At 43.1% G+C, this 21322-nt stretch overlaps 1 protein-coding gene across 2 annotated transcripts in view; it reads right to left on the bottom strand.

Moving 5' to 3' along the window:
- Nucleotides 1-21322, bottom strand: part of NEGR1 (neuronal growth regulator 1) — a 302027-nt gene that overhangs the window by 40219 nt on the left and 240486 nt on the right. For both annotated transcript variants that reach the window (XM_072867357.1, XM_072867358.1), the window contains exon 6: nt 17032-17183. In XM_072867357.1, the coding sequence (XP_072723458.1) occupies nt 17032-17183 (152 nt within the window). The remainder of the gene's footprint in view (nt 1-17031; nt 17184-21322) is intronic.

Below are 21322 nucleotides of genomic sequence, written 5' to 3'. Positions count from 1 at the left end.
AATGAAAAAGTAAAGCGCAACAAATTTCAAGGAACAAAAATAAATTTGAACAAATGAATAATGACATTTTTTCAGATTTGAAAAATAAATTTGAACAATGAAATCTTTACAGATTTCATAATGGACCTCAGCACTTGCAGAATTCAACAGTCCCATGCAACGTGTGGCTGAAGAAACTCCTGCAAAGCAAGTCCAAGAGAAAAATATAAAACAAACCACGCAAAGGTCACTTACATCAGGCTAGCAAAAAGCGTTCATTCATTAACTGCAAAGAAAATATGGTTACTGGTGGTTTGGAGATGGCGAAGGTTACGTGTAGAGAGAAAGCAAGGAAAGGCAAAGAACTCCAAAACCAGGTAGAAATATTTGGTGCTGTGGCGAGTCCCACGCACGTCCTGGGTGTTTAGGGCTGCCCGCAGCCTTCGGCGTGAGCTGTGGCCGTGGAAGAGATGCACAGCAGCAGACACGTCACCCGAGAGAGAAGCGATGCTCTGGATTAAAGAGAAGGGAAGGGAACCAGCAGCTGCTGCCCAGTGAGGAGCTCTGCTTTTCTGCCGAAATGCCACGGAGTCCAAAACGGTCCGGCCGCCCCAGCGTTAGGGACACACTACTTCCTCTACGTAAAGCCCCATACGGATGGTTTTTTTTCCAAAGAAACTGAGGCCCCTTCAGATGCAAAGAAAGATTTCTAAAGCATTGCATTTCTAGCCTAGGGACAGCCATTGCAGTTTATGGAATATAACAATAACTTTTGCAAACGAAGAAAACCTCAGACAGCACTTTTGCAATCTAAGAAGATACACATCAATAGGGCTTGTTTGATGTCAAATCGAAAAGCGTCTCTCTCAGCGCTGTGTATCCAGTTACAAGACACTGTTGAGTATTATAAAAAATAAAACATAATAAAAGGCACAACCGATTTGCAATCTCTGTTGAGGACCTGCATTTATGAAGTCTTCCACATGGTTTACAATTTTTTTTCCTATAACTTTTATCAGAAAAGCACTATTGAGGATACGATTTATGACATTCCCTTCCCCTGCACACTTGAAGCATCTCAATTTCTCAATCAGCGGCTGCAGCCAGACCCACGGCGGACTGTCTGCCAATAAGGAAAAGAAGCAGCCGTTGTGTTAACCGTGATCAGTTAAGGGAAATTTTTTGAAAGCTTCCTGTTGTAATCTAACCTGTCCCTGTGTTGCCTGACCACCCACTTCACCTTGTATGTTGTGGTTTGCCCCTCAATCTGTAAATGTGAGCTTCTGCCATGGTCCCCTCTATGCAACACACAGGCTCTCTGCAAAGCAGAGAGCACACCCGAAAGTCGAGGGATGATCAATCAGCGCGTAGCAACCAGTCATGGAGATTCTCATGAAAGAAAAAGCCTTAAAATAAATTGCATGGTTTTAATTAAAATGAATGGAGGGAAAGGAATGGCTCTATTCATGAAAGAGAAAAAAAGAACGTTTTAGGAGTTTTCTGAAATTGATCTCTAAACACTTAATCAACCCTTCCCAGCCTGTTGCTCTTCTAAACCAAGTTTATAGAACAGCGCTGCATAACTGAATTGCAAAATGGGCAAAGAAACAGAAAGACAGACAACCCAACTGTCAGGGGTGCTAGGCTGAATATGACCTTCAGTTGATGTCAAAGGTCTAATGAGGCTGCTAATGAGGCTGCCCCTTTCCTGCTGCCATGTCACCTCTGTGCTGTCTGTGCCTTAGGCAACCACACCAGGGTGAAGCAAAGAGAGAAACCTATTGAATTTCTATTTCCTATCAACATTTTAATTATGTCTACATCACAGAAGTTACATGAAATATAACTTGAACGACTAAATAAAAACGTTGTAGTGTTATAAAGGATAAACAGTATTTGCTCATTAGTCCTTATTTCCTGTTTCAGATTTTTCCAGATAAAACTGCTGCTTTAATGATTTTTACAGCTGCTGAGACCATAACAAAATGAAGAAAAAGTGACAAAGTAGTCTGCATCCTTTTAGCTTGGTCTTTCATTCATATGTATAAATAGGAAGCTCATGAATAATGTAGATCTAGAAATCTGTTAGCATTTTTGCTGTTCAGAAACATATGATTAGCATTGCTCTGACTCCCAATAATTATATTCATGTTCTCAGAGGTCATTCTTTAAATCTGCACAACTGTTGGCATATTTCTGAAAGTAAATAAGGCAAAATATACATTAGAGATGCAATGCAATGCATGCCACAGCACTACCTCTTTCCTGTGGTACTAAAACTACTAATACTTTTAAACAAATGCTCTTGCCAGGTTTGTGGTAATGGGCCGGTTTGTTAATTTTCTCCCACTTCTGAATAGGCACAACTCCAATAAAAGTAGCCTGGATGCAGGGGAATCCTCCGGCAGACACCTTCCTCCCCTACACAGCCCTGCAGCCCAGTTGAACCCTCTGCCAGGGCCCGTGTGTTTTCATTCCTCCCGCGCAAGGCTGGAGCATCTCCTTAAGCCATGCTTCGGCTTCTCTTGGAAAGACCAAGTGACACATAAAGCTGCTGCTGCTTGCTGGCTGACTGCACCTTACCCGGATGTTGAAAAGAGGTAGACTTGTTTTTTTCTGGCACGCAACGGAAGCTGTATGCAATCTATAGGAGAGGCAGCTGACCTCAGTATCCGAGACCTTTCATCAGTGTGCCTGGCAGCATTTGCTCTGACACACCCATGTTTGATCTGGGCTGTATAAAAGAGTTGTGGGGCAGAAACACTATAAAATGTTGTGCTCTGTAACCAGCAAGAGTAATTCTATTTTCTCCCAGTTTTTTCCATGAGATATCTTGCCACACTAAATTATACTTATATGATAAAACTGTTTTTTTTATAAATCTCTGCACGTGCAGAAATGCTAGTTACACTATTCTGGTGCAGTCAGAGGTATTGCTCAGCCGTACGTGTACTAAAATTGCATCATGCATTTATGCTTTGGCTAACATGAGTAGTTCATTTCACTGGAGCAGAGCACGATTTCTGAATAAATATTGTTAACTTGGGGTCAGGCAGGGAGTCCACCTGTAAGGATGCCAGTCCTGGTACACAAGAGCCACGTTTCTGCCCGCTCTGCTCTCACTGACTCAGCGTGGTGACCTGGGTCCGGGACCTCCACGTCCCCCGGGCACACAGAGCAGCCTCGGGCTAAGGAAAAGTCTCCGCAGCAGCAGGTGGCTGAGCAACTCATCGTCCCCGTTATCAGAAAACAGGAGAACAGGGGAATCTGCCTGAGTTACGACAGAGCAGCAACTTGGACACAGGGAGCTGACTGGGGAGAGTTCGTACTAACTTCAGGTACTAACCAAATTGCTAACGTTTGTAGTCGATATATAGGCCGATAGATAGTACCTGTGCAGTCAGGGTCCATTACGCCCTGGGTCAGCCCTTGGAGATGCTCTCTCTAACCAGGGGCACCGGGGTTCCTGACCTCACCACCTCCAGTTAACCTCCCCTAGGGTTTCCCAGGTGAAAGTCGTCTTCTGCTGCTTGCAGCTCTGGGAATACAGGCACAGACAGCTCTTTCCAGAATAAAAGTCTCATTCTCATTTATAGACATTCTTGCCTGATCTGTGCATCACTCCCGTGTTTAGAGTAAGCACCCCCATCTCTGCAATCCTTGTACGTATACAACACATGCTTAGAAGAACTAGATGCTGTTCAAGTGCTCTGATATTTGCTTTCACTGGCACAGCAATTTGTGAATAAGTTATTTAATAATTACTGTGTAATTATAGTTCTACTGATCCCTGATGAACTGAAATCCACAGACAATGCCTATCAAATGAATCATTACAAATCTCTATAAATTACATGGTGAAATGCACCAGTGTCATGATGAAATTCATAAAACATCTACAATTTCTGTAAAAGGAGACTTAATTAAGCTGGAGTTATGGCTGCACTCCCTATCCAGAGTTTAAGAAGGAGCACATTGTAGGATTTGACTTCGAACTTTCCAAGAGAAATAGAGAGCCACATAATGCTACAAGTCAGAGAAAAAAGGAGAGGAATACAACGGTGAACATTAATGTGGATTATTCCCGTTACAAAGGAGTCATAGAGAAGTACAACTGTTTTTCATTTGGTACTAGAAAATAGGTGGAACATGAGACGAACAGCGCCTGGCTAATCTATAGAACAAGTCATCGTGCAAACACTCCGAGGAAAGAAACGCATTTATTGCCTGGGGAGCTATTAAAAGCTGAGACCAAGGAACAGAAGTCTGCTGCAAATAGCCTACAAGAAAACAGAGGATCCAAGCACACACATCAATGGTTTAAAATAAACAACAACATGGGCTTCTCAAAGGATTCGCTTGTCATCTCCTGCAAGGGACTTAGATATATCAGACTGCGATAGCTGTTGTCAGACCCGGTAACTTTTTCGTGGTCAAGGTAGTGAAATTTAAAATATTAGATTACCTGTTATTTACATATCAGGATCCTGCCTCAGATGATTACACCCAAGACAAGGATGACTCCCTGCCAAGGTCGGAGGTAGACCGGCTCTTCTGCTGCTGCTTCTAGCGCAGATCAGCACAACCCGTTCGGGTAAGTGCCATGCTGCAGCTTAGAATCTCGTTGCACAGATGAACTACTATTAGCATATTATAAACATACTATTAGCATGCAAAACCTAAACGTATTATTTCTGTAAATGGAAAAGGCTTCTCCATTCTTTTGGATACCAAATCCACCTAAACCTTGCTGAGATAACGCTGGACTGGCCCCAGCTCCTCTTGCAGCCCCTCCTCAGCACCAAGCACCCAGCCTACACCGACCCTCGCTACGTCGTCCTTTCACTGCTTTAATAACACACACACCAAACTGGCTACTTCTACCGTATTGAATGTGAAATAACTCTTCATCTGCAAAAAGTCAAACAGGACTTCTTTTCTTAAATGCAAACCAATAAAAATCTCCTTAAAGAAACCTAGAAACGTGAGTAGCTAGATAGAGGACATTAGGTAGAGTTAGACCCAGGCCAATTGTTTTCGTTTACGCTGACCACGTACCCCACTTGTTAAACAGGACAATAAAATCAAACCAGCACTAAATCCCTGGGTGAAACTGGGGTTTGTTTAGCTTCGCAGTAAGGTGTTAACTGGAACAGCAGAAAGGGAATTGTACTCAAGAGCTGCATCTTCTTTTTTGACTTTTTTTGCGTGGAGCAGGCCTGAGGCTTTCGGTTCATTTCTTTAGCACTGAGGACAAACCTTTTCATAAACTCACTAAACTTCATTGTCAAAATGATTTCGGTTGCTTGCCCCACCGCTCTCTATTGAAGACTGTTGCAGAACCCAGCTGTTTTAAGGGTTAGAATCCCCCTCTCTCAGCCTGGATTTATGCACGACATTCATACCCCTTCAATTTTTGGTCCAGCTTCATCCCCTAGCCCAGGCAGTTATTTTCCCAATCGGCGCTACGTCGCGTTGATTTACGCGTAGAAATAACCCTCTCCCAGCCTTTGCTTTGCTCGACCGGTATTGCGCAAATGTTTATTCAAGGACAATTTCCTTTCACTCTGTCATCATGTGCAGCATCACAGTCAGGCACCAGTTCCAAAACCCTGGGAAAACTGAGCAAAAATTAAGAGTCGTTAGCAGCTCGGTAATGAGCTGCAGCCACAGCTCCTTCCTGCTCCGCTGTGCCGGGGCGGCTGCGTGGCTGCAGCCCCGGCTGGCGTCAGACCAAGGACGCGAGGTCAGACACGCCACGTTCCTCCTCGCTCTCCTCCTTCCAAAACCACAGCGTCAGTAACTACAGATGTGCTAAGAGAAAATGCGAGAAAATATTCTTATGTTTGAGAAAAGTCCCAGGCACTCTAGGAAAAACTTTTTATAAGTGGGGGAGTGATGGTTCCAGTGCCTGGACTGGGAATTTTATTTAAAGTAATGCAAATTTTGTAGGGTATTTTATATAACAACTATTAACAAAGACCGTACAGAGCTGAACTACCTTTCTCACTCGTGTTGACACTTGCATGTCCTGAACATGATGATCTATCTGCTCAGGTTGCACGCTGATGATCTATCTGCTCAGGTTGCACGCTGAACTGTGGAACAATATTTACAGAGCCCAGGAGCAGTTTCAGCAACTGCTGGTTGAGAAGAAATGCTGAAAGGCCAAGGTTAAGCCTTTCATTTGCAAACAAAAATGGACTGGCTGCAAAATTTCTTGAGTAGGAGAACCATGTGTCTGATGGGTGACATACTGAAATTCAGACAGGATGATGACAAGTAGTGCAGGGAAACTTTAATCCTTTTTTCACATTGCATCCTAATTTAGAAATCTGCTTTCAGGGAACGCATTGTGTTATTTTGCAAAAAGTGCTGTTGTGCTTCAAAATGTCAACCACTTAGTCATTAATTAAAAGTACCATTTTAAAACAGACGTACTTTATACAATATACTGCTCTGATAATAGCAGGAATCCATTTTTTTAAACTCAACTCTAGGTTAAGAAGAAAGGTGAAGAAGATGAAGAAATGCACCTCGCTGAAGAAGATCGAGAACTGCACAGAACTACCTTTAGCTGTAAAATTGTAGCTTTAAAAACATTAAAGTCTCTATTGATTTAGATAAGACATTGCTGGATCCTTACTCCAAAGTTCGTTTCCCCAGCCTGACAGACATTTTCTCATACACTTGCAGCACTGTGGAAAGCTCAGCAGTAGCGTTAGGAAAGAAAAGGGGCCGGTACCAGATGTACGTTTTATTGGCTAAATAAATAAAAGCTGTACATCACTGCTATATTATGACGTGCCTTAGTTTACGGTGTGGTTACTTCATGAGATTTGTTGCTTTCTCCCTCACTTCCCCAATAATTTAAAATGAAATGTTTTGTTCTTTCTCTCGGAATAGTATTTAAATTGAGTAAATTAACAGAATTTAAATGATAAAGCTCTCAGGTTTGTGTTTTCTCTTTGAATAAAGTTCGTGAAATCTAAATATTGCATAGTCTAAAAATCTGAATATCTTTTTACAGATCAATTTATAAGAGAAGTTCTACAACAGTAACAGCATCTTACTGTACAGTAAAATTCAGATTACTGTTGTCGATGCTTTGTAGCAGAGCATTTTAAAGTCAAGGAATCAGCTTTGTTACTTGTGATAATATGTTTGGAAAAAAGTACATTTCTGAAAAATTCATCATAGGTCTTTTTCACGAAGTATTTCTAATATTGCAAGCAATATCTAAGCATCTGATGCCAATGTTTTTCGCCTGAGGTTTGGAAAAGCCCTGAGAAGACTAAGCATTTCTTCTCAATTTATTATTTAAAAACGAGTCAAAATCTCAACATATAAACCTGTAGGTGGAAATATGGATAACATCAATTCAGTTCTCTATTTTAGATGCTTCTTGAAATACCTCAGCATTTTGTTACTCATGTGATTCAGTACAGAGGTTAATTAGTGTTTATAGTGTGGGCTCGCTGAAAAAGCTCATAGTTTCAAATGTCTGAATCTATTTTTAGCTTTCTTGCAGCAAAAAAAAAGAATTTTTTTTCTTTCTAATTTTCTTCGGCTCACAAACTGTTCAGACGCTTAGGAACATACAGCAGCTCTCAGGAAAATATAAATAGAAGCTGTGGAGATCATCTCTATTTCAATTTTTTTTTTAGTAATCTCTAAATTAGAGGACACTTGACATGATAGAAACACACATGTTTTTCAGATAAACATTGTTTGGTTTCAAGCAACTAACTGCTTTTGTTAAATAACCTAGAATTTATTTGGTAAATTATCTCGGTCATGGCATTTTCCAACCTGTCAGACTATTTGCTTAAATACTTAAGTCTTGGGTTTAAAAATCTATTCTATGATGTTCATGAAAATTCTTGATATCCTTGATCAATAGCTAATTCCTTTTTAAAGCCCCTTGAGCTTTGGTCTCAACAACTTGTTATGAAAATAAGTTCCACACTTAATATTTTAATGAAGAAGTGTTTTGCATTAAGTTTAAAATTTGCCACTGATTAGTGTAAGTGAAAGCTCTCTTGGGCTTGTTTTATGAGAAAACTTCCTAATACACCTTCTCTAGACTAGCCAATATTCAATAAGCCTCTTTTCCTTTAGCAGATAGACAGTAATCATCTTTAATCTCTTGACATGGGAATTTTTTCATCCTGTTTCCTATCACTGCTTTAGGAACCAACCCCCATTCTACAAAACTTTTGAGACTAAGGCTGAGGTCTGTATTCCAGATTGAGCTGTAAAATATATTTAGATCATTACATTTTAGTACTTCTATTTTTCATCCCATTTGTTATGCAGGGTATTCTTTGGATTTTCAGTTTTTCTCAAAAGTTCATTTACTTCAAGGTTTTTTACCTCTTGAAAAAAACCCCACAAGTTCAAGAAGGTTCACAAGTTCATTAAGATGCTGGAGCGTGTCCAGAGAAGGGCAACGGAGCTGGGGAAGGGTCTGGAGCACAAGGCTGATGGGGAGCGGCTGAGGGACCTGGGGTTGTTCAGCCTGGAGAAGAGGAGGCTGAGGGGAGACCTCATCGCTCTCTACAGCTGCCTGAAAGGAGGGTGTAGAGAGGTGGGGTCGGTCTCTTCTCCCAGGTAACAAGTGATAGGACAAGAGGAAATGGCCTCCAGTTGCGCCAGGGGAGGTTTAGACTGGATATTAGGAACAATCTCTTCACCGAAAGGGTTGTCCAGCACTGGAACAGGCTGCCCAGGGAAGGGGTTGAGTCCCCATCCCTGGAGGTATTGCAAAGCCGTGTAGATGTGGTGCTGAGGGACATGGTGTAGTGGTGGGCTTGGCAGTGCTGGGTTAACGGTCATACTTCATGATCTTGAAGGTCTTTTCCAACCTGAACGATGCTGTGATTCTATTAGAAGAGCTCTGGCCGTTGATGCTCCTTGCCCTGGTTGGGGCACAGGCAGCTGCTGCCTTCAGCAGTGCACTGTAAATTCCACAGATGACCTTGAATGTTTTAATCATCATAATTAACGGATACCTAAGATGGACATTTAGACATGCTTCTAGACATGCTTCGACCTCTCTGATTCATCCAGTTCAGTAAGAATATGTGTCTAAACATTGTTAGCTATGGTTATAATTGCACAATTTGAGAATATAAACACAAATGTAACAAAACATAAAGGCAACTTCGGTAAGGATCCATAGCAAAGATCACTGGGGTTTTTGTTTGGTTTTTTCTTTTTCCTCAAACACAGATACACTCTCAGGCTTTTAAAGTTTCTTCTAAATGTCAAGGAGAAACACATGTTATTGGCCTTGCTCAGACAGGTTATTTCTACCTCGTCCCATCTCAGTCAGTTATTGTCATATAATTCAGAATAAAGCTCAAGCTGGAAAACAGATTTAGAGAAAATTTCTCCTTAACTCTCAGTAATTGTTACCTGGAGCAGTAGTTGGCATCCATATGGAATTATCTCAAACCCAACATCTAACAAATTATTACGACTTACATAAATGGAGGATTTGGCCATTTATCTTATTCTGTATGAATATATGAATTTAAGGTGCTGAGTTTTTAACTCTGCTGGGCTCCTTGTCTCAGCAATATCTTATGAAATTAGTCCCCCAGGTGTACTTGTGATGTAAAGAAAACTCTGTTTTACTTGTGCACTGTTCAGCTGCACCGTACGTCTGCATTTCACCCTGTGCGAGAATGGGGAGAGAAGAAAGGTTTTGATCTTGCCTGTGAATCCCATTGGGGATAGTTGAAAGTGTTCAGACAGTTGTTTTCCACTGGGGACATGATCACTCAATTAAAATGCCCTGGATGAATACACCTTGATCTTTGAGAAAGGTCCCTGAGGAACCGACTCCCAGATTTATAACCCTGCCTCTCTAATTCTCTGAATTTCAACATGCTGATCTGTCTGTCCCAGTCTCCATCCCCAGGACAGGTCCTTTCCATGATGGATCACCTCTCCTGCAGCACCTGGTCCTATTAGGCCAACTTGGATTTGAAAAGCAAAACTGAGGACTTAGACCAGAACACCCACCAGTGAAGACAGAGCATACAGAGGGGGAAAAAAAAAAAAGGCAAAATCGCCTTCAGTCTGTAACAGAAGAGGTAGACCACAGACGTTATGAGCTTCCAGATGGGACAAGGCATCACACAAAGATTTGGCTTGGCTTTATAAAGGGTTTAACACGAAACCCTACAGGTGTGGACCTGGATGTCCCTTGCAGCAGGTCAGAAGCCATAAGAAAGCATGACGGCTCAGAGGTGTGACCACCCCTCTACAAAGGATTTGGCAGTTCCCAGAATGGATTTCAAATCTGCTCCCTGTCCCGCACCCCTCCTGAGAGGTGGAGGAAGAGACCTTCCCTGCACGCTCAGCGGGAGCTGGATGAGCCGATCAGGGCAATGGCTGCACCCCCGGGGGCAGGACCGGACGGGACGTCCCCAGTGAAAAAATTAGGTCCATGGCACCAGTTCTCCGCACAGTGATGTCTACAGGAGACTTTGGCCTTGATCCGAACCTTATTAAATCAATAAATGTTTTTTGACTGACTGCAGCAGTCTTTGAAAAGACTCCTAATGAGTACAGGAATTTTAATTTAAATTTTTATATGTATATAGATACATCTATATATATTTTTTTTTTTTGGTGCAGACCAGCCCACCTGGCTGTGACATAACACAGAACTATGCAAATCTAAGTTTGATTTGCTTTGTAGGCCAGTATTTGAGAGATAAAATAGTAAAATCTTTCTTAGGTAATTGGACAACAGCTGAAACTGCGGACACAAAGGGAATTTCCCTGGAGAATAAATTTCTTTCTAGAAATGTAAAATCTGGTAGGCCAGGCAAAGCTATCGAGCTAAAACTTAGCAGAAACCTGTCACATATCCAAATACACTAAAATATGATTTCTCAGTCAATAAAATGAAACTGCTGAGTTTAACAATGACACCAAACTATACGAACAGAAGACGACCCAAGCAGTCTTTGTATGGTAACTAAAAGCTAAATTACTGATAATAAGGACCACCTGCAGCAGCGCCAGCCTTGCAGGGCCCCCGCGCAGCCTGGATGGTACGGGACAACTCCTGCGGGAGGTCCGCAGTTCCGAGCCACGGAGAGGTGAACACGGCCAGCGATGCAGCCCAGACCTTGTCTGTGTCAGGAGAATATTATTCCAGGCAGAATAACAAGGGCTCATCCTGAAGGAGGTCTTGGGCTGCAGCCGGGGCCGTGCCCCTCGCGGGGGGGAGCACGTCGAACCGAGTGCCCCACAGACGGACCCGCGGCACCGCTAACCCGAGCAGTGCAGCCGCTGCCACCGGATCCCTGCAGCACAGCTGCACGGCATGGCCCCTTTGCTCTCAATACGGCTCCAGAGAGGCTGAGTTTGAGAAGTTCACATCCCAGCTCCCAGATGTGTTTGGGGAAAAAAAAAAAGGAAAAAAAGAAAAGAAAAGAAAAAAAAAAGGGAAAGAAACTAAAGCTTGCTAAAGCTGGAGGAATAAGGGCATATAGAAACCTTTAAGGGTTAAGAAGAGTCACTTTAGGAATATAACTGCAGCCCAGGCATCAGACAACGTTACATTATCATTGCAAAATGGTGGTGGAAGGGTACCTGTCCCAGCAGCGGGCTTGGCCACCCCGTCACCGCTACTACTGACGATGATAGTGCAACCGGTGTGTTTATCAGTACGTGAAGTTACTAACTTTGGATCATTCCGTTGCTCATTTCAGGAGAGGCTTTTATGAACTTGGAGACAGTTATTTTGCCATGGCACCGCCCTTCCCTGCCTCTGCCCAGATCTCATTTCTTCTTACTCCTGAGAAACCCTGCTCGCTATTCTTCCCATGGTGACTATGACGGGTGGTTAACAGGCTTCAGCTGCAGTAAGAAAATGTCTGGTTTAAATACGAAGGAAGAGTTGCTAATGCAAGAAAGAAGGATGGCTACAACCTGACCACCATGGGTCACCATGGATTGAGGGGAGCAGGTCCAACAGCTGCCAGGAACGACGACTGGCACTGTGAGCCGGCCCTCGGTCAGATGACCGAGATGATCTCTGAAGTCCCCTTAAGCCTAGTTTTTCTTTGACTGTCATGATTTGGCACAGCAGGAAATGACCATGGGAAATGGTTGCCTGTCCCTTTATTTAGAAGATGTGTCACGGCGAGGCCATTATACCACCCTGCAGATACCCTTGATACCTCTGGGCCTTTGATGTTCCAGTAGACGTAGCCAACACTACACCAATTATACATAGTGCCACCAAGAAACATGCATGCTATTACACATTATGTACAATTTACAATGAGTTAATTTAAATTTTTGGAAGAATATTAATTTTATTTGCATTTCAGACATGATACCCAATGTATTAAAAATATTAATACAGCAGTTTAATTGGGAATCTTTATGTAGGAACCAGGACACAACGCAATCAACACCTATAAATTGAGGGCACGGTCTGGCGCTTCCTAGCATGTAGAAATGTTTGAGACAAGATTATAAGCGTGTTGCACTAACCATAAGTTCACAGTTGGATGCTTATTCAATAAAGTAGTTCTGTTTAGCTGCAGCAATTAAATTAACACAGAAAATACTACCACATCTCTCATACACCTTGCTCTGCTCCTTCTCCTTCCAAATGTCACTATTGACCTTTTCTGCAGCTCTTCACAATTATTTACGTTTTTGAGTAATTACTGACAATATATCTAAGATTTCTGTATAAACCTGAATGTCAGTAACACCTGTGGATCACATACCCGGCCATTTAAAGGAAGTAATTTCTTTGGCAGCTGTTAGTAACGGACATGGATGCTCCCTCTGTATTGCAAGGTTTCTTAAGAAAGGTACCACTTACCAGACAAGTTATTTATAGCATTCCTAAAAATATTAGGGAGTGTACAGGAGGTGCTCTTTAGAAAATAAAAATAATACCTTTACTTAAGAGTAAACACACACATATCTACTAGAGAAGTAGTGATTATTTTCATCTTTTGCAAGGTGATGGCTTACATGCATCCAGGCTTCTGTGGATGACGTATCTTCAGGGGACGCACAGAGATCACACGTGTAGCAGTGAATTTAACGCCTCTATGAACAGTCTCTTAAGTAGATTTATAGTTTCTATAGATGTATAGATTAAATCTACGCGCAGATTAGAAATGCAGGATTTCAACAAGCACTCGGTTTCCTGCCCTAATTTAACAAGTGCTCAGGCAGAGGAGAGAGGAGATGAGGACAGGCTTGCAGCGGCATGGGGTTGTTGTTGCACCCCTGACCGAGCCAGGTTCTGAAACAATGCACCTACAACCTGACTTACACAGCCTGGATTTCTGGTGCCACGGAGCAGAGCTGAGCCCCGTGCCTGGCCCAGGATCTCCAGCAGCTCGAGGGCTTGCGGCGGCAGCATCTCACCCCACGTCCTGCTGCGGGGAGCACGGACTGAGCAACGGCTCCGCCTTTATCCTCATCCATGAAAGGCAGGAAAAACCTTCTGCCGTGACTCAGCTTTGATAAGAGAAAGCAAGAAATCCACTACCAACTGTGGCTCCTGGCCAGGAGAGCGCAAGGATGGGAGACATCTTGGTAAGGACGTTGCTGCTTTAGCAGCAATAGAGACCATCTCGGTTCAGGCTGCTTGAGAAAAACGGTTGAATAAACCTACCTTGGTGCCAATGGTTAATGATAACTCCCCTCCCCTCGCAATGGCCTTGCAAATTTGTTTGCAGGAAAATGCCTTTTGTCTTGAATTAAAATTGTGCTTATTTAAAAGCAAAATCTGCTTAATTAAAAAAGGGCTATTCCATTCCCCGTTGGCTCCTCACCCCTGTAGATGGAACCTCTTACCCTGGGTACACACTGTAACGCCTCATCTCCTGGGTTTAATGAATCAGCAAATCCATGCTTTATTTACAGGAAAGGACTACATTATTCTTCTTCTTCAGTAGCAGAAATTCTGGGAAAAGCCAGCATAAGCAGTGCTAAACGTCTGATCTATTAGGCCCATAGATGGCAGGATGGGACTGTCCAACAAACACTCCTCATGCGGGTGCTCTGGGAGGATCACGTACTTCATAACGCTTACCCACAAAAAACAACACATTTGGATGATGCAGAGGACTTAGCCATGAATAATTAGCAAATTGCCATTCATTATTAATTTATTGGAACCACTGCTTCTCTGTATTTTTCCCACAAGGCTTAGTCTTTCTATTTTACAGCTGCTGAATTTATTATTAATAGCTAGATCTTAGACATGGCCAACAAGTCTTCAGTTAGGGATATGATAAATTTCGTTATGTTTGTGGGATCTGGGATGTTCATAACTCCCCAGACGTGAGGTTCTTCTGCAAACTGATCTGGCTATCTGTCCCCGGGACAGAAGTGGCTCTGGTGACCTTCTGCTGGGCATCCTCGGCTCACAGCAGCAGTGGGGTTGTCCTCTGTCCCCTGGCTATGGGTGAGCAGCCGTACCCCAGACAAGTTCTCCTCCTGCCCCATCCATCCCCCAGCCACCATCAGGTACAGCTCCATTAATCTACCGTCTCCTTCGCTCAGTCCATGTCCGCAGCCACACAAAGTCAGCTTTTACCTTGTCCTGACATCCCTTTACCGGCTTTATGACTTTCTATTAGCTCAAGATTGCCTTTATGGATCACAGAAAGCCAGAGCCTTCTTGGTAGTAGAAGAGATAATCCTTTTTCTGGTATCCTTGAGTTTTATATCTGCATAGGATGCAGACACCAATAACCGAGAATACGATTAGCTCTGTCCCCGAGAAAGGCTCCCAGCTGTGCACAGCTACGATGTCATTTATATATTACACGGGGATGTGCAAAGAAAGAAAATACAGATTTTATAACTCTGCTATAAACATTTTTCTTAAAAAAAACCCCAACAGCAGACAGAAACAGCCAATTAGCAATTACTTAGCAATATTGGGCAAGGTGCCAATACCTAACAGCGGAGGTGTGCAGGCTTCCACGCTCAGGATTTGAAGCGTTCCCACCGTAGCTGCGCACTGTGAGAGCATTGTGATAAAAGCCCCCGTGTCTTTGCGCACCCGTTGTGGTTTCGCACGGGAAACCAGTGGGGCATGCGGCGGGGTCCCGAATCACGGCCGTTACTGGCAGCTGCCCTAATGATGCTATTCCAGCCGCCCCGCATCTCAGACTGTATTGCACCAATGCAATGAAGAGTTTAAAATACATGCTGAAATAAGACATCAACGTCTGATTTTTAACATTTGTCAAGTAACCTGATGATCGAATTATACTTAACCCTATATTTGGCTATCAAGTGTTACAACCAAGCGTTAACTGCTAACACTTCCCCCACACATACCTGAACCAGCACATATGCTCAGCTATCATTGCCAACAAAACAAAATGTAACTAGCGTTTCACAGGAGAAAATTCTCTCTGAAGGGTTAAGGAGTCCATATTTAATAAGTTGCTACCCTGTATTTTTTTTTTTTAATGATATTCTTTGTAGATAATATTAATGCAAATTATGAGCAAGGAAAAAACTCCACCAAATGATCTTCATTCCCAACTGAAATCTAGATCACCACCTTTTGGAAACCTCTCCTTGTTTTGACTAGATTAAAAAAATCATAGTATAAAATAAGACATTTCATCTTGGTCTTTCAGTCAAACCTCTGAGCTAACGTCACCCCCATAATTCATTCCGTGAGGTCAGGATCAGACCCACGGAATTCAGTATTTTCTCTCAGACTGTTCTGCTTCACACATCCCGTCTTGTTCATGATGGAGAACATCTATTTTTATGATTTGTAACAATGTACTTGGTACTTATATGACATTTTCAATTTTTGCATCTCAAAGTGCTTTTTAAGGGTGGCTACGTGGTACAACAATTTAAAACTGATAAAATCCTGGCAGCAACTAAGAGACAGATTCAGCTCTGCTCTGTTCAAAATTCAACCAAACCTTCATTTTACCTTCTCTGAATTGCAAATATACCAAATACTATCTGCTTCTGGCATAATATTCCTTTGTTTTCACTTCTTGCATTTTCTGTTTAAAATAAGTGTAACATTGTTTCCACTTTGTTAATGATTTCTCAAATATTAAATAAAATGGCAGCAAAGGCTTCATGCTATTTTCTGCTTATTACGTCTCTTCTGCAGTAATTTAGAATATCCTGACAATACTTATCATAGAGGAAGTCTATTCAGAAGGAAGTTTCATGGCTAGAAGGCAATAACCCTAGGATTTAAGCAACTGAAAATCTGCATTTCCACTCAATAAGGAATATCTTTACGTAGAGAAAAGCATGTAGGATATATTCTAAGTTTTGTCTTTCAGTTGTATCACTTTTAGAACAGATTAGCCCTGAAGTTCAACTACGAACGTCTTCGGATACCACTAACAGATGGCTAGATATTCAACAAATGTGAAATACTACAAATTCACAGACAAAAATATCTTTCGAGCAGGACGTTTGAGACCCACTTCAGGTAACCGTCATGCTAAAAATCTCATGCTTTGCTTTGCCTATTACAATGCTTATTGTCTTTTCCAAAAGATTTAACTTCAAGTCCTCCGCAACTTCTCTGTACCAGAGGCCAACGACTGACAAGCTGACCTGTGAGCAGGGGTCTGGCACACCCCAGTTATTCAGCTCGCTATATTCCCTGAAACTAGCTGAAACAGGTTTTAACTTTGTTTACAGTGGTACCTTAGTGATCCATTATTTCTATTCTGAGCAGAAAGATTTTGTCACGCTAATTCTGTCTCTATACCACGACGGCGGGTTGGGTTTAGTTGTGGGGTGTTTTTGTAGATTCATAACTCATTGATACCTCCAAAATGTGCCATCACTGTCAGAACAGAAACCTTTCTGCAGCACAGAATAAATAACCAGGTGCATTATTTCCCAGTACTGAAGAATGCAATGGTATTTATATGCCTTGGGAAGAAACCAGGGGGGAAAAAAGCATACTGCTATTTTTTGGCTTTTGAATCCATGTATGTGGAAACAACCAACCATGAACATTTGCCACACGTCCACGTTACTTACGATTGAGAGGCAGGCTGGCATTGGTCGTCCCTAGCTTGTTGGCAGCGACACATGTATAGTTGCCAAAATGCTCTTCTGTCACATTGGTAACAGTAAGAAGTGATCTTGTACTATAATTTTTAATAGTAATTCCTTGTTGACCATTGATCAGTCTAGAAAGCAAAAAGAAAATTTCTGTAACTCATATCATAAGCAATAAATTTCTTTTTTTTTTTTTCTTTTTTTACAGACATAACTGGTAGCACAGTAAGCTGTTTGCAAGCTGTCGATGTAGTCTGTCAAGCAAAATTATCATAGCGGCAGATCGGAGAGGCCATGGGCAACACTGGAGATGCGGGATGTTGAGGGAACAGTTTCTGCCTGTGTGTCCTAGAGTCAAAAGAAAATAAAGACTTGACACTCACAGCCCTGCCTGCCTGGCCATAGGATAGGATATAAACTCTCAGATGGAGAGCTTAGATTTTAAACTGGGAAAACCTAACTAAAAATTTAAATACCCTATTTGGGGCAGAAAAGTATTATGGTAAGTCTTTCAGACAGTGCTTTTTCAGACTCTGGAGGTCGCTTGTGTCCTTACACACCTCCACCTGATGGCAGATGAGGATTAGGTAGCCTGCAATGCGACTACGTAGGATTGTGGCCACAGTTTATTTTACAGCCCTCTATAGCAGCAAATTAGACTTGCAATTAGGAAAGATGCGCTACAGCAGCTCTGCATCCTGAGACAGCAACCTGAACAGAAACCAGGTAATGAAGCTTAAGAAAAGGCCAAACCAGGGCTCTTTTCACCCGGCTCTGTTTCCCTGGCTTTGAGCTTCCCACCCCAAATTTCATAGGAATTGTGCAGGTCTTTTCATGTTGCTTCCAAAGCCATGTCAGAAGCACTGCTGCAGCACCGGGGCAAAGAAAAATGACCAATTTAAATGTTGCTGTTGTAGGTAAACCACGTCTGATCAAACAAGAGATGAGAAGGGTAACCACATTATTAAAATTCTAGTGACAGTTGATTACTCATAGTTCCTTATATTTCACATAAGGAGCAGAGTTCCAGATTAAGTATACAATTTTTGTTTGATATATTGAAAGATATAATCATATATCCTGGGAATGAATACAATCTTTTAGCATTCTGTCTAAAAACATTTCAAGTCTGTCATTAATTGCACTTCTGCATATTGTGGATTGAATACTTCTCATCGTTACACGAGTGCCTCTGCTCCCATTTAATCGCTATATGCTGCTGCACATACAGGGGCTTTCTCTTCCTTGTGCAGTTTGTGTTGCTGTAAAGGACCCTGGTCTGCTCTGCGCAGCCCACCAGTGCGGAGACGACATAGCGCATCCCATGGACACACGTGGTTTTGCAAGAAACGTGAAAAAATGAGATCGAAATGCCTGATTTTGGGTCAACACTGCCGTTAGAAGAGTCATCTTTTCTCCAGACTTGTGAAAGGCAGAAGTTTGTCCTTTCAACCTACGCACGTGCTTCTGCACGTGGATGTTCTCCTTCTAAAACTGCCAGTGCCCATCCCTGCTCTTTCTGCCTCTCCTGCAGAGAAACCCAAGAGCCCCCTCCCCTCCGAAACACGCCCTGCTACGACGCTCGCGCGCCAGCATGCCGCAGCTCGTGGCCGGTGACAGCGTTATCAGCGTGGCGTCGACTGATGCTGTCAGCGGTGCTCGGGCAGGCAGCAGGCAGGCACTCGGCAGCACGCCCGAGTTAGTCTCTCCAGCCCCAGGTCAGATGCTTTCCTCAGGGTGCCCCTTGCCCAGCAGGGAGGGCACGGCTGCAGCCACGGCCACCATGCCTTCCCGCTGCCTGCCGGGGTTGGGACCCCCCATCCCCTCTCCCGCCCCTCTCCCAGGGGACCTCGGCGTACCAGAATAGCTCCACTTCCACCTAAGGCTTATCCCTACCAGCCGTTTCCAAGCCACTTCCATCCTTTTGGCCCACAAACTGCAGTTTTAACTACAGCATCTCTATTTTACAGCTGTAAGGTTTAATGTGTTTTTTTTTTTGGTCCGGAAAACAATGGGATGTTGGGATTTCTGCCGTTCCCATGCCCCGTCAGAGGCGACATTCGTATCAAAAAGTTAACTGCGTCTGCTTGATGTGATCTGCTGCCTTCCCCAGGCTGCCGAAAGAGCAAGCGCTGTGGGTGCCAGCTCAGACCCCTTCCGCCCCTCCTCTCGCCCTCCTTCCCTCCCACCGCTCCTGCCAGCGCAGTTTGGATGGCGTCGCGTCCCTCCACGGCCCTGCTAGGAAGTGGCTGACACTGGGGGCCAGAACTGGAAGTCATGGAATTGGATAGATATGCATATCAATAAGCCACGTAAATTAACGGACCAAGGAGTTGGCTTTAGTTAGCGTAAACTCAGCAGTTTTGAGGATTTCCGTTTGCAGTTGTAAGAACCAAATGCTTTTACTTTTAAATTAATTATTCCCATGTGCTGCTCTGCTTAGCTTATTGACTGAACACAGCATTTGTTATTTGTCTGGTTTTTACCAAGTTACTTCCCAGGCTGGAACGGCATTTTAAGTTGTGTGCAGCCACCTTACACATTTCTTCGCCTTACTGCTTTGTACCACTAGTTATAAAGGGAAGAGCGATCTCCTTTTTATTCCCGAGATTACGCCTACGCATCCAAAGAAGATCATGCACCAGTGCCAGCCCCGAGGGGTACCTACCTTTGGTTTCATATTTGAATATCTTCATGTTATTATAATATTTTCAGCCATTATAATGAGTTTTGTTATTTCAAATGTAAGTCTTGTTTGCTTTGTCAAGGGGATAAGGGAATTAATATTTTTAGAAAGGTGACTTTTGGGCTTCTTCCCTCTGGCTGTTTAATGTCTGAGATCTAATTTCTGCATGACCCTATAACTTAACGTAATTGAACAGTTGTGAATTTCGGAAACTGGGAGTCAGCACAGTGAAGCCATTCTCCTCCCCGCATGGAATCCTTGTGCAGTTTTAGAAGCCACACACTTTTATAGTTTTAAAATGCTTTTACTAACTTTTCCCCAAAATTTCCAGTCCCTTCCCAGCTCACCCCACGCTCCCCATCTCGGGGTACCCTCGGCTCGGGGTCTGCACAGCCACCTGACAGCTCTCGCGTGGAGTTCCCGGCACCGCTTTTGACAGATAAAGTGCTAAGTGGTCTGAAACCTGCCCGTGAGAGCTCTCCTCGCCTTTCCCCAGCTACAAGAGGAGAGCAGAGGTGTTCATCGTGCCCGCTCTCTGCCCTGGAAGGCAACGCAGCCTCCCGCGGGCTGCAGCTCTCGGGCTTTGGGCTCCTTGACGTGCGCTTGGCCAGGGAAGAATATTGCAAAGCAGGCTCGTGCGCCAGCACTTACGGAAAGTTAACGAACAGCAACTCTTGTGAGCTCGGTCATTAGGCGGAATTACTCCTGCAAGTTCTCTGCCTCGAAGACCAGTAGTTTTAACGGGATGTAGTCTGCGACTGCTTTTATGTTTCGTTTTAATGGCTATTTTATGATGAGATGATCCCTGGAGTCTGGAAACTGGGGGCTTGGATTTACATTAATCGAAGTAACAACAAAATAGCTTACAGACCCAAAAGGCTTGTTTCAGACACTGAACATATATTTGGGGTTTCAGCTCTAACTCCCACTGTTTGTTTATTCAAAGATTCATCCAGATTCACACACAAAAAAAGGTCCCAATCCAAGGCTGATGAAAATGGGATTCTCTCTATTCTATTAGCAGAAAATATAGCAGGGTGTACACTCCCAGTATATAAATTTAGTCTTGTAGTATATCTGCAAATTTTCTGCAGGATAATGTACGTGCTACTCCGAACTACCTATGAAAGCTGACTCGTCTCAGTTTTGCATTAAAGCAACAACTGAGCTGTCCGAGGCTCATTCTGTGCTGCCTTTCCGTCACCCAGAGGCAAAGGGGATATACTGGAGAGGAAAACTACGTGTATGTATTTTCCTCTTTCCCACAAGTGGCGGAGGTTCAGAGATTCCCAGTACCTTTGTAGTCATGTATGTCTAGCATATCTGTCAACAACAGTTTAGCAAAAAAGGATGGACCATTAGATTTAACATAATATTTGAGCAGTAAGACACAATAGGTCAGTACATTTCTTGCTGATTATAGCAAGCCTCAGGTGATACGCCAACTGAAACAGAAAACAGAAGGCACAACTTTGGCGTCCTAAAACGCTCTGCTTAGTTTTTCTTGCTGCTGCCGTGGCACTGAATGCACTTATGAAGAAAGGAATTGGTCAATGTTATAAATAGAAAGGTGATTATCACACT

This window comes from Ciconia boyciana, chromosome 7 (assembly GCF_034638445.1).
Source record: "Ciconia boyciana chromosome 7, ASM3463844v1, whole genome shotgun sequence".
In the NCBI taxonomy this organism is placed as follows: Eukaryota; Metazoa; Chordata; class Aves; order Ciconiiformes; family Ciconiidae; genus Ciconia; species Ciconia boyciana.
This window is presented reverse-complemented; position numbering and strand designations above follow the sequence as displayed.